The 12,514-nt window shown below is 45.5% G+C and overlaps 1 protein-coding gene across 7 annotated transcripts in view; it reads left to right on the forward strand.

The window, feature by feature from the left end:
* LOC123517306 (uncharacterized membrane protein C20F10.07-like) overlaps positions 1 to 12,514 on the forward strand; it is a 277,910-nt gene that overhangs the window by 130,983 nt on the left and 134,413 nt on the right. For all 7 annotated transcript variants that reach the window (XM_045277261.1, XM_045277263.1, XM_045277256.1 and 4 more), the window contains one exon: positions 1,207 to 1,329. In XM_045277261.1, the coding sequence (XP_045133196.1) occupies positions 1,207 to 1,329 (123 nt within the window). The remainder of the gene's footprint in view (positions 1 to 1,206; positions 1,330 to 12,514) is intronic.

The following is a 12,514-nucleotide window of genomic DNA, read 5'->3' on the forward strand; positions in this document are numbered from 1 at the left end:
TTTTCTGAACGAGTCTTATTTGAAGGTTCCGTACAGTCCCTGTGTACCACCTGGTTCTAGAAAAAAACTCAGTTCCAGAAAATATCAATTCATTCACAAGTAGAACACACAAATGAACGAACAACAAGGAATACAACTCTGTTTCTTCTCCACCAGCTGATCAATGGCAGATTGTTTTGTGTAAGACAATAATAATCTTTCTGAGGAATGAATTGAATTTAACTGAAAATCGCATATGATCCCCAAAAGTGCTTGCATACCACAGGTTGGGGACCACTGCTCTAACGTGTCGAATCTTCAGTATCTCATTCTCCTCTTCATCACCATAAATCTTAACCTTACCTAACGCAGCTTGCCGTCAGCCTTTTCCTACTCCTTCGCTTCTCAGTGGCCACGCCTCCTGACTCTATTGTTAGCGTCAGACAAAGGCATCGTGGCTTATGGCAGGGAGGCGGGCAGGGAGCCGGTGTGGGAAACAATGCCAAGTTGAAGCCACCTTGGTTTGTTTTGTGGACAGTAGCAACAACAGCAGACCACAGAAGAGGCCTCAGGTAGAACACGCACGCACGCACACACACACACACACACACACACACACACACACACACACACACACACACACACACACACACACACACACACACACACACACACACACAGACGTGATATATTAATGCAGCGATAATGGGATCGTAAACAACAGAACGCTGCACCACACACCACACCGCAACACTCCACCACTACGTAACAATACACAATTCATTAAAGACAGGATTGCCTCACCCCAGCACTGTACCTCATGAACACAACCATGTGTATCCAGTCACGTCCCTACACCAGCAGCCTTAACTACGGCAGGACTTGTGTCCCATTAGCGACACTACGAGGAGAGTGGTGCCTGTGGTGTGGCGTGTGTGGGAGATAGCGACGTGCATGTTGTCAGCGGCACCCACGTCATGCTGGGCCGAAGGAAAGTGGTTTCTGTGCCTGAAGTGTCCTTAACGACAGTTACTGACAGGTGGTGCATTCTATGGGTCATATCTTTTTCCCCTCATATTCTTTCTCTTTAGCGTGGTTGATAGGCATGTGTAGTGATTTTTTTTATATGGTATTTGTCTTGTAGAGAGTTGATATATGTGCGGCGAGTCAGGCCGGTCCTTCAATACCACCACCTAATTGATTTTTCTCTCCTCATATTCTGTTTAGGAGCAATGACGACCAGGTGACGCCGCCGGCCATGGGGAAGCTCACCCCTGACCTCCTCCTGGGCAATCACTACGAAGCAGACATCTCCGACCAGTCTGACGGCTGCCTCGGCGTCCCCCAAGGGTGAGTACTCCATCTTCGCCTCTGTGCCTTTGAGTCGGGTTTGCATTGGCTGCTTCTTGCGGGTGACGTGTCGCTGTGGTGGTTGCGAGGGAACGAGATAATTGTTGTCAGGCCCAGCGGTTGGCTCTAGACAGGGTTAATCAAAGCAAGAGTTCCTTTGTGGCTGGATTGTGGAAAGACTTGTCTGGCGTCTGATGACTCACCTGCCCGCGTTCTCTCTCGTCCTTAGAATGCCTGGCTCCGATATCATCGTGATTCACGCAACAGCTGTACTGCATTTGATGTTAGCACTAGCTAGTGTAGAGTTAAGTCGGCTAATTTTCTTTGAAGGAAGAGAAGTCTGGAGATGGGGACGACTTTACGGTAGCAGCAAGAGTGGGATCACACGCAGGGAATGGGAGCTAGCTGGCGGTCGATAGCATTCTAGGAGCGTCTGTTGCCCTGCGTCACGACGTGAATGTCCTCCGCAGGCCGATTTGAGTGCCCTGGAAGGCTTTCTTACCGCAACAAAGATTTAATTCTGGCCACCCTTATTGCACCCTACCAAACCTTCGCTTATCTGCCACAAACAAGTGAGATCTTAAGCTATGACGGGATGAAATTTACAGTCTAAAATGAAGACCACCACCATCTTCTTTCAGCAGACGCTAAGGGAGACCACTTGTGTCTATAGATTCTATTTTCTGTACACTCGACACAGCCTGGCTTGCGGTGTGCTGCTGTGTTACGTGGACTGCAATTTTTGTTTGGCTAGCTTGGGATGATTCACATGAGATATTGGTGTTACGTACTTTCATTCACACACGTTATATGCGTCCGAAACACGAGCGACTTTTCTGCATCTTTATCAAATACTTGTTTCATGAATTTGTCTCTGTTGCATTCCACTTCACAAACTGTCAGTGGGGATGAACATTTAGAAATATAAAATAGAGATCTTAATAGTCATAGCACAAATTTTATTCATTTATTTATTTATTTCTTCTTCTTCTTATTATTATTTTGTTTGTTTGTTTGTGTGTGTAACCAGTTGATTCTCTCTTCTCCTGATTTCACTCGTCTGCAGAGTTTGACACGTACCCTCGTTCCTCATCCCTCGCTTACTATCACTTTGAGAATTGCATCTTATATTACAACTCATAGCTCTATGTAATTCAGTAATATACTCTCTCTCTCTCTCTCTCTCTCTCTCTCTCTCTCTCTCTCTCTCTCTCTCTCTCTCTCTCTCTCTCTCTCTCTCTCTCTCTCTCTCTCTCTCTCTCTCTCTCTCTCTCTCTCTCTCTCTCTCTCTCTCTCTCTCTCTCTCTCTCTCTCTCTCTCTCTCTCTCTCTCTCTCTCTCTCTCTCTCTCTCTCTCTCTCTCTCTCTCTCTCTCTCTCTCTCTCTCTCTCTCTCTCTCTCTCTCTCTCTCTCTCTCTCTCACACACACACACACACACACACACACACACACACACACACACACACACACACACACACACACACACACACACACCGCGTAGTGTAGTGGTTAGCACACTTGGCTCACAACCGAAAAGGTCAAGGTGCGAATCCCGGGCGCAGCGAAGCAAATGGGCAAGCCTCTTAATGTGTAGCCCCTGTTCACCTAGCAGCAAGTAGGTACTGGATGTAACTCGAGGGGTTGTGGCCTCGCTTTCCCGGTGTGTGGAGTGTGTAGTGGTCCCAGTCCTAACCGAAGATTGGTTTATGAGCTCTGAGCTCACTCCGTAATGGGGAAAGCTGGCTGAGTGACCAGCAGACGACCGTGGTGAATTTATATATATATATATATATATATATATATATATATATATATATATATATATATATATATATATATATATATATACATACATACACACACACACACACACGGTAGCTCAGTGGTTAGAGCGCTGGCTTCACATGCCAGAGGACCGGGGTTCGATTCCCCGGCCGGGTGGAGATATTTGGGTGTGTCTCCTTTCACGTGTAACCCCTGTTCACCTAGCAGTGAGTAGGTACGGGATGTAAATCGAGGAGTTGTGACCTTGTTGTCCCGGTGTGTGGTGTGTGCCTGGTCTCAGGCCTATCCGAAGATGAGCTCTGAGCTCGTTCCGTAGGGTAACGTCTGGCTGTCTCGTCAGAGACTGCAGCAGATCAAACAGTGAAAACACACACACACACACACACACACACACACACACACACAATATGCAGGTCAAGGTGGAAGAGAAAGCCTTATTTTCGGGCGACATTATGGGTGCAAAGAGGAAGGCTCGAGGCATCAGTATGTATCAGTGTGCGTCACGCTGCATTAAACGGTGACCACATGCCGGGACCAGGTCACTCGCTGGAGCCCAAGATGCTGATCGCAACAACACCAGACATGTCTTGGTGTCACGGGTGCTGGATGTAGAATCCAGAGCACGCCAGCAATTAGTGGCGATGTAGGACAGGGTTTACTTTGCTTGATGGAACAGTAACCTAAACACACCCACCTGTCGATGCCCCTCTCAGCAGTAAGAGTTGGATCATGGGAGCGTTATTTTAATACCTTTAATACTGGGACACATTTTTGCCTTGAGATTTGTGTACGATTAGACCCTTTTATTAACATTAGGAAAAGTGTATGGGGTCAGAAGGTTAATGGTCCATTCCTCACTGTTCGAATCCCCCATATAAATTTTTTAAGCTGTATAAAATCACCAAATAATAAACAGAATAAATATGGAAACGCGTCATGGTACTCAAGGGGTTAATATTTCCCATTGGCTGACAATACATTTAGGAAGCAATGCTTCGAGAGTAGGTCAGCGGAAGCGCCTCGGAGAATCGGGTGGTGCCAAGGGCCCTAGAAGGTCATGCGGTTCCTCCTCCCTTACCCTGTCACATCTTGGTCAGTATGCGCCGCGAGCCTGGACTCACTTGCTGCAATAATTATCATTCCCCTCGAGTGTCTGTGTTGCCAGGGGCCCAGAGAGAGAAGGCGCCAGCCACGCAACTATTGCTTAGCATGTGGAATCACTGTTCATACATTATTTGTTTATAATTATCATTTGTTTGTCGTAAAGTTATTGCGTAACTCAAGATTCTAAGCATCATTAGTGTCTTATGTCTTATTAGACAATTTTGTCTTTAGCGTGATGAGAACCTGCATGTTTGGCTTTAAGGAGGTGCCGTGAGAGGCTGCTACATTCCCTGTGTCGTGATGGTCAACGAGAGGGCACCTCTTTACTGTGGCCGCACTCGTACCACCGCGTTGTTGCGCATATTCATGTGCTAGGGAAGCCTGGGTATTATGTAGGTCTGTCAACACACCGAAGCGCGCTTGTGCATTTAAAAACACGTCGTCTTGTTTACACAATCACACACTCCAGTCCTTGTATCCACGCACCTCTCCAGAACTTTCCAACCTATCCACTCGCCACCTCATTTATACTTTGACTTATTCATACACACGCACACACACACACACACACACACACACACACACACACACACACACACACACACACACACACACACACACACGGCCCCGTAGCTCAGTGATTAGAGCGCTGGTTTCACAAGCCAGAGGACCGGGGTTCGATTCCCCGGCCGGGTGGAGATATTTGGGTGTGTCTCCTCTCACGTGTAGCCCCTGTTCACGTAGCAGTGAGTAGGTACGGGATGTAAATCGAGGAGTTTTGACCTTGTTGTCCCGGTGTGTGGTGTGTGCCTGGTCTCAGGCCTATCCGAAGATCGGAAATAATGAGCTCTGAGCTCGTTCCGTAGGGTAACGTCTGGCTGTCTCGTCAGAGACTGCAGCAGATCAAACAACAGTGAATTACACACACACACACACACACACACACACACACACACACACACACACACACATATGCACACGCACACGCATAAGCACACACACACACACACACACACACACACACACACACACACACACACACACACACACCCGGTAGCTCAGTGGTTAGAGCGCTGGCTTCACAAGCCAGAGGACGGGGTTCGATTTCCCTGCCGGGTGGAGATATTTGGGTGTGTCTCCTTTCACGTGTAGCCCCTGGTCACCTAGCAGTGAGTAGGTACGGGATGTAAATCGAGGAGTTGTGACCTTGTTGTCCTGGTGTGTGGTGTGTGCCTGGTCTCAGGCCTACCCGAAGATCAGAAATAATGAGCTCTAAGCTCGTTCCGTAGGGTAACGTCTGGCTGTCTCGTCAGAGACTGCAGCAGAGCAAACAGTGAAACACACACACACACACACACACACACACACACACACACACACACACACACACACGCCCCGATTAACCATTCTGATACAGAAAATTGATATACCCATTTCTCTCTCTCTCTCTCTCTCTCTCTCTCTCTCTCTCTCTCTCTCTCTCTCTCTCTCTCTCATCATCTCCTGATGTCTGTCCCGTTCTTGTGAGCGACATATTCCACTCACACCCTGTAGCTTGGAAAGACACCCACCCTTCCCCAGCTTCCTTACCAACACTCCCGTCCCTTCACACTCGTACCTCCCCCTCAGTGATGTGTTCGCCCAGGAATACATAAGACAGGAATACATAAGACCTGCGGGAGCGTTCAAGGCCACCACTCCATTACGACACAACGAGGTGGAGATACTGAGTGTGAAGTGGAGGGTGGCTCGCGTCGACCAGTCTCGTGTTTAGTAATGGCGGGTCCTTCTGTGTGTTTCCCTTTCTCGTAATCTTAAACGCAGTACCTTCTCATAAGGACAATATGCAAAGACCACAAAAATCATTGGCCTCATTCTCATCTGATGGATAATTTTGATTTATAAAATGATACCTTTGACATGAGATATTGGTGACTGACTACCTCAGTGGGCCTTCCTTCTCTCCTTTCGTTTCTTCTTTCACACAGTCTTTCTCGTATCAACAACACATTTTTAATCCTTCCTGTATCTCTCTCTCTCTCTCTCTCTCTCTTTCTCTCTCTCCGTGCGCGCGCGCGTGTGTGTGTGTGTGTGTGTGTGGAGATAGGTAACTAAAATGTTTAAGAAGACATACTCCTGCAGCGCCAGTGTGGGGAGGTGGTTGGAAAAAAAAAAAAAGTAAACTACTTACGCTTGGCTAACTGAGGAGAAAAGAAAACGGATAAACGAACTCCTTCTCTGGGCAAGAAGTAGAAAAAAAAAAGAGAGAGAGAAAAAAAAAATACATGCATCGGAAGCAAATTTAACGAAGGACGCGAAAATAAAGACGAACTCCACTTCTACGCTCACAAAACGTTACCGAACTTTTGAATCACACGTACGTACTGCCTCGAGTCCCGAACATCAAAGACTATCAGGGAATTAGAGAATGCTATCCCGAACGTACCCAGGCAATACACTGAACCCTCGCAGCCTTTCAACCAGACGCCACGGGAAAGAAGCGAGTGTTCCCCGGCGCCCTGGCCTCCTTGCAACTGGTCCTGTTTCCACGCGAGCCTTCCGTCATCCAGTGTTGAGGGTTATTGGGTGTCAGTGGCGATATTGTGTTGCGTGAGTGGAGGGAGAGAGAGAGAGAGAGAGAGAGAGAGAGAGAGAGAGAGAGAGAGAGAGAGAGAGAGAGAGAGAGAGAGAGAGAGAGAGAGAGAGAGAGAGAGAGAGAGAGAGAGAGAATATACAGGAAGGAGTAAAAAGGTGTTGTTGATACGAGAAAGAATGTGTGAAAGAAGAAAAGAAAGGAGAAAAGGAAGAAATAAACGAAATAGAGAGAGAGAGAGAGAGAGAGAGAGAGAGAGAGAGAGAGAGAGAGAGAGAAAGAGTCACGTATACAGCCAACACTTACACATGTACACTTCCACTCCGCCTTTAAAGAGACAGTCACATACGAAAGGTTTATAGCAACCAGACGCCATGAGTATAAAAATAGAAAAATAAACATCATATTCCCTTTTCTCCTTTTCTTCCGTGTTTGTAATCGTTGTGTCTTTCCTTTTTATTACCTTCACGAGGGTAAGCGAGAAGTAAGAACACTCTATTTTTGTGTTTTTGTGTGCGTTGTCTTCCTTTATGTCCCCCCTTAGGAGCAGCGAGTGTGGTTGGTGAGTGCACACACACACACACACACACACACACACACACACACACACACACAGTCGTACCACACAATTTAATATCTTTTCATGTGTAGTTTTATCATTTAACATTTTTCTAACATTCTGCTTTGTATTTATTCTATGTTATTAGATTTTTCATTTCAACTCTCCAACTTTGTATTAGAAATGCTCGTATCAACAGCGCACTCACCTTATCAAATGTACGTAAAAGTTCTGTCATGTAGTCAATAAACTAAGCAAACTTGGGAATCGAAAACCATGACAGTACAGATATCACAGTCTAGCCACTCCTCCGATGTGCGATACCAGTTGAATGTCAAGAATCAGTCACAGTTTAACCCCAGTGGTGCGTTTTCATATTCATTCTGGTTACTGTTTAGCGTTTTTATACGGCTTCAGAAACTTATTTGGGATTAAGATAGTAAAGACTCTGGCCATTAATCTTTTGACCTCCATAGACTCTTCCTAATGCAAATATAATCTCGTCTAATCATACCCCAAAAATTATGGTAAAAATGCGTCTCGGTACTGAAGGGTGTTAAGCGTCACAGCAACACGCAGCTTGCCACACACGCCATGTTCACCAGGCTGCCGCTTTCATAACACCAATCCCAGTCAAAATTCACTCATCGCATGGCTCCACTCACTGGTTATTTGATAGTCTGCTGCACTGGCCATTTCCTCTTTACATAACAAAAATGAGTTCTGTAAATAAATACCGGGATTAGAATTGGTGCATATGTACAGTGTTATTTAGTTATTCATTAACGTATGTATTATTTATCATTCCGTGTGTTTATATTTTTCGGTGTGTGTTTTTCTTGTTTTTCTTCTTTATTTCTCTTTTTATTTCTCGTTTTCAATAAACTTGTACTGTTTTATTTCGGTGTGGTGGTGATGTTGGTGTCTATGGTGGTAGTGGTGGTGATGGTGGTAAAGAAGAGTTAATTTCAACCTTTTTGAGGCTTTCCTGATTCTCTCTCTCTCTCTCTCTCTCTCTCTCTCTCTCTCTCTCTCTCTCTCTCTCTCTCTCTCTCTCTCTCTCTCTCTCTCTCTCTCTCTCTCTCTCTCTCTCTCTCTCTCTCTCTCTCCACACAAGCTGCTGGTCTCTTCCTCCATTCCTTCCCCCAGGCGAGGCTATTACATTAACCTCCACCACGGTTATCGAGGAAGAAGATGGATGCCCGTGAATCTGTGGCATGTTGGGAGACTGGGAGATTAGAGCGTTTTTGTTTTTATATTCTTTGTTTATGTGTTTGTTTACATTTTGTATGTCAGTTAGTTAGCTTGTGTGTGTGTGTGTGTGTGTGTGTGTGTGTGTGTGTGTGTGTGTGTGTGCCAGCGTGTATGTATGCGTCTGCACGGGTTTAATGGGATTCAGAGCTTATTGAATTTTAGACTTGAGCTAATGGGTGCATTAGCCGGGAAGAAGTTAGCTTGAGGTAGTTAGCGAGGTGATCAGCAGCAGGTGGAGGAATGGAAGTGGTGTTGGCGTCTGGTCCAGCGTGCCTTCCTAAAACTAAGCCGTGTGTGCTGCCTGAGGTGTTAAAAACTGGCAAGGGGGAGAAACAGAACTTCGCAGACCTGAGATTGCTTTGCCAGACTTCATCTTAACTCGGAGTGATTATCGGAACGCACACTTGCTCCTCTCTTCTTTTCCTCGTTATGCAAGTAATGTGTGAGACACCTTGGCGGGCAGACCTCCCACTGGTGCAATAGACAGTAAATAACTGTGGTAACCTGGATCATGCAAGAGACAGAGAGAGAGAGAGAGAGAGAGAGAGAGAGAGAGAGAGAGAGAGAGAGAGAGAGAGAGAGAGAGAGAGAGAGAGAGAGAGAGAGAGAGAGAGAGAGAGAGAAACCATAGGCAAAAGAAAAAAGGAAGAAAGCAGCAATAACAAGGACAAAAAACGCGACCACCTTATGACACTTGCTTCTACACAACCACACAAATAAAAGAAGAGTAAACTAGAAGGTACAGAATTATAGATATCTCGTCTGCAGTTGAGTGTCTGGTGAGGGAAAATCTCTTGAGGGCAGAGTGTGGGTGTGTACAAAGTCGAGCAGCTCCACATGGTTCCAGGCTGCATTTCGCGACGCTCTCCGCTTCACCAGCCTCCCTGTTGTCTCGGCAGGCAGCGCGCTCTGTTCAATAGACGCCAGTGAAAAAGAACAAATTGAAAATGAAGACGAGGGAGTAGAGGAAGGGGTTTCATTTGCAGCTCTCTCTCTCTCTCTCTCTCTCTCTCTCTCTCTCTCTCTCTCTCTCTCTCTCTCTCTCTCTCTCTCTCTCTCTCTCTCTCTCTCTCTTCCTTTTATGATTTCATTGACCGCTGTTGTATGTATAGTCGTAGTGTTCAGTGACGTCTCTAGTACTGTGAAGCCAGGAATGCGTGTAGTAGACAGCGTGAATAGATTGTTTGGAGGAAGCCAGTTAGTTGCCCTGTGTTGTCCGCTGCCTCCTACACAAGTAATGGTAAACATAAAAGAGGCGCCATTAACTACACGGTGAAGCCATAGTGAAGCAGTCACCCAACCATTCAATAGTTTAAAAGGAGCTCAACGTGAGATTATGATCAATGAGCGTAGACACCGTACTTGAGAACTTTTAAACTCACTGGAGGTACGCACTTGTCAACGCTTTCTACTGGAGGCCTATGAGGAAAAATGTTATACTCTTCGATAGGCACGTGACTGTCAAGGTATGTGGCTGTTATTGATATATGTAGACACATTCAAGTATATAGAAGTATGATAACGCATTGAATTATGTAATAGGACACAATTGTTCTCGAAAAAAAAGTTTACATATTTCTAAACATATGAAACTATTTTGAAGCAGTTTTTTGGAGGGTTTCTAAATCAGAACACAAAAATAGAGTAGAAAATGAAACACTTTGAAACAAATAGAAAATTACTAAAGCGCAAAACCAAAGACCTTGAGTTACAAAACCGATAATACGAGCTGCATTGTTGAAACAGACTGCTGTAATTAAGATTCCCGGCGCACCAGATGTCACCCGCCGCACGACCCGCCTGCTGAGAAACACGACACCGGGGAAAGACGAGAAACAGTGGCAAAGAGGAAATATTTAAGCAACAAACGGGAGACAGTGATTGAAAGAGAGACAACAAACAGTAATATTGACAGATAGCTGTGTATTGCTCTGCTCATTACACCTGGCGAACGGAAAGGAGCATTGGCAAAGAAGAAAAATATAAACAACAGATGGAAGACAGTGATTAAAAGAGAGAGAACAAGTAGTAATATTGACAGGTAGCGGTATATTGCCCTGCTTATAACACCTGGCGAAAGGAAAGGAGCAGTAGCGGCAAAGAGGGAAGATATTAGTGACAGACTGAAGGAGATAACAGGTAGTAATATTGAAAGGTAGCGGTGTACTGCTTATAACATGTGCACCTGGATGCCTTGGTACTGAAACTTGTGGTGTTTGTGGGGATGACCAGCACTGACTGACACATAGAGACGTAGACACAATGACAGTGTGAAAGTATTCGTTACATCTCACTGCGTTCCTCTAAGTCTGAGCCGCCTTAGGATAAAAAAAAAAGGAAAAGAATAAGACCACACTCCTGTTCTCTCTTTTGCACCGCGGAGGCTTACATATATATTCCATTCTGCTTCGTTTTTTTAATGTGGTACGGCATTCATCCCTTGGGGCCTTATGAGAGAGAGAGAGAGAGAGAGAGAGAGAGAGAGAGAGAGAGAGAGAGAGAGAGAGAGAGAGAGAGAGAGAGAGAGAGAGAGAGAGAGAGAGAGAGAGAGAGAGAGAGAGAGAGAGAGAGAGAGAGAGAGAGAGAGAGAGAGAGAGAGAGAGAGAGAGAGAGAGAGAGAGAGAGAGAGAGAGAGAGAGAGAGAGAGAGAGAGAGAGAGAGAGAGAGAGAGAGAGAGAGAGAGAGAGAGAGAGAGAGAGAGAGAGAGAGAGAGAGAGAGAGAGAGAGAGAGAGAGAGAGAGAGAGAGAGAGAGAGAGAGAGAGAGAGAGAGAGAGAGAGAGAGAGAGAGAGAGAGAGAGAGAGAGAGAGAGAGAGAGAGAGAGAGAGAGAGAGAGAGAGGTTTTGCTACATTTACCTGAACTCATTAATATTTCAAAAGGGTAAGAAAGTATACAAAGAGCCACAGTTACGCTTATTAACTAAACTCGGTTAATATATCACTGTATTCTCCAGCGTTTTCAGCATACTTTCTGGACTATTTTTGGCACTTCTAGTCTGGTGGGAGTTGGTGAAGTCCGCAAGTGTGTTTCCATAAATCTGGCGACAGTTTAACAGCAATTCCGCATCATCAATTAAAAAAAAAAATAGATGAAGAAACTGATTTACCGTCTCTGTGACCTTCTGAAATAGTTCTGGTGAGAATCCAAGACGTTTCAGAATTCGAACCATAACCTCGCTTGATAGACCGACCACTTCCTTCAGGCACCTTTTAACTGGATAAGACGCTGGAAGTAGTGGTGTCAGTGGTGGTGGTGGTGGTGGCGGGTGGGAGGTGCCACTTTGGAAATGCTGGATCGAGTCTTCATCAAATTTCCCTCTTGAGTGACGGTGACGGTGGGGACGAGACTGGCAGTTTAGGGAAGCCATCGCCATCATTACGCCGAGGTAGCGTCGTAGGTCTTGTTAAGGAGCAGATTTAGCCATTCGAGTTTAGGCCGCAATATCCATTTTGGCGAAGGGAAGGAGGAGCAAGGGGGAGCAGGAGAAAGGAGAGTAGTAGGTGGATGTGGATGGGAAAATAAGTGAATAAAGTTTAGCACTGGCGTGTGAGAGCGAAAGTGATAGGTAGGTTGACTAAGGCTAAGGTAAATTTGGGAAAAGGTGACAAGGAGAAAGCAAAGGAAGGTGGAAGGGAATGAATAAAGGAGAGGAGGAAGCGAAGGAGGGAAAGGATATAAGTAAACAGGTTGAGTAAGAATATGAGTAAGAGGAATCAAAGGTGAGAAAATGATAACGAACATGAGAGAATATTTTATGAGGTGAGTAAATAAAGGAAATCTTAGAGAGGAAGAAGCGGAAAAAGAGAAGGAGAAGAGTAAACAGGTTGAATAGAAGTGAAGTGAATACTGCAGAATATGAGTGAAAGGAATCGAAGGAGAGAAAATGATGA

This window comes from Portunus trituberculatus, chromosome 42 (assembly GCF_017591435.1).
Source record: "Portunus trituberculatus isolate SZX2019 chromosome 42, ASM1759143v1, whole genome shotgun sequence".
NCBI classification, from domain to species: domain Eukaryota; kingdom Metazoa; phylum Arthropoda; class Malacostraca; order Decapoda; family Portunidae; genus Portunus; species Portunus trituberculatus.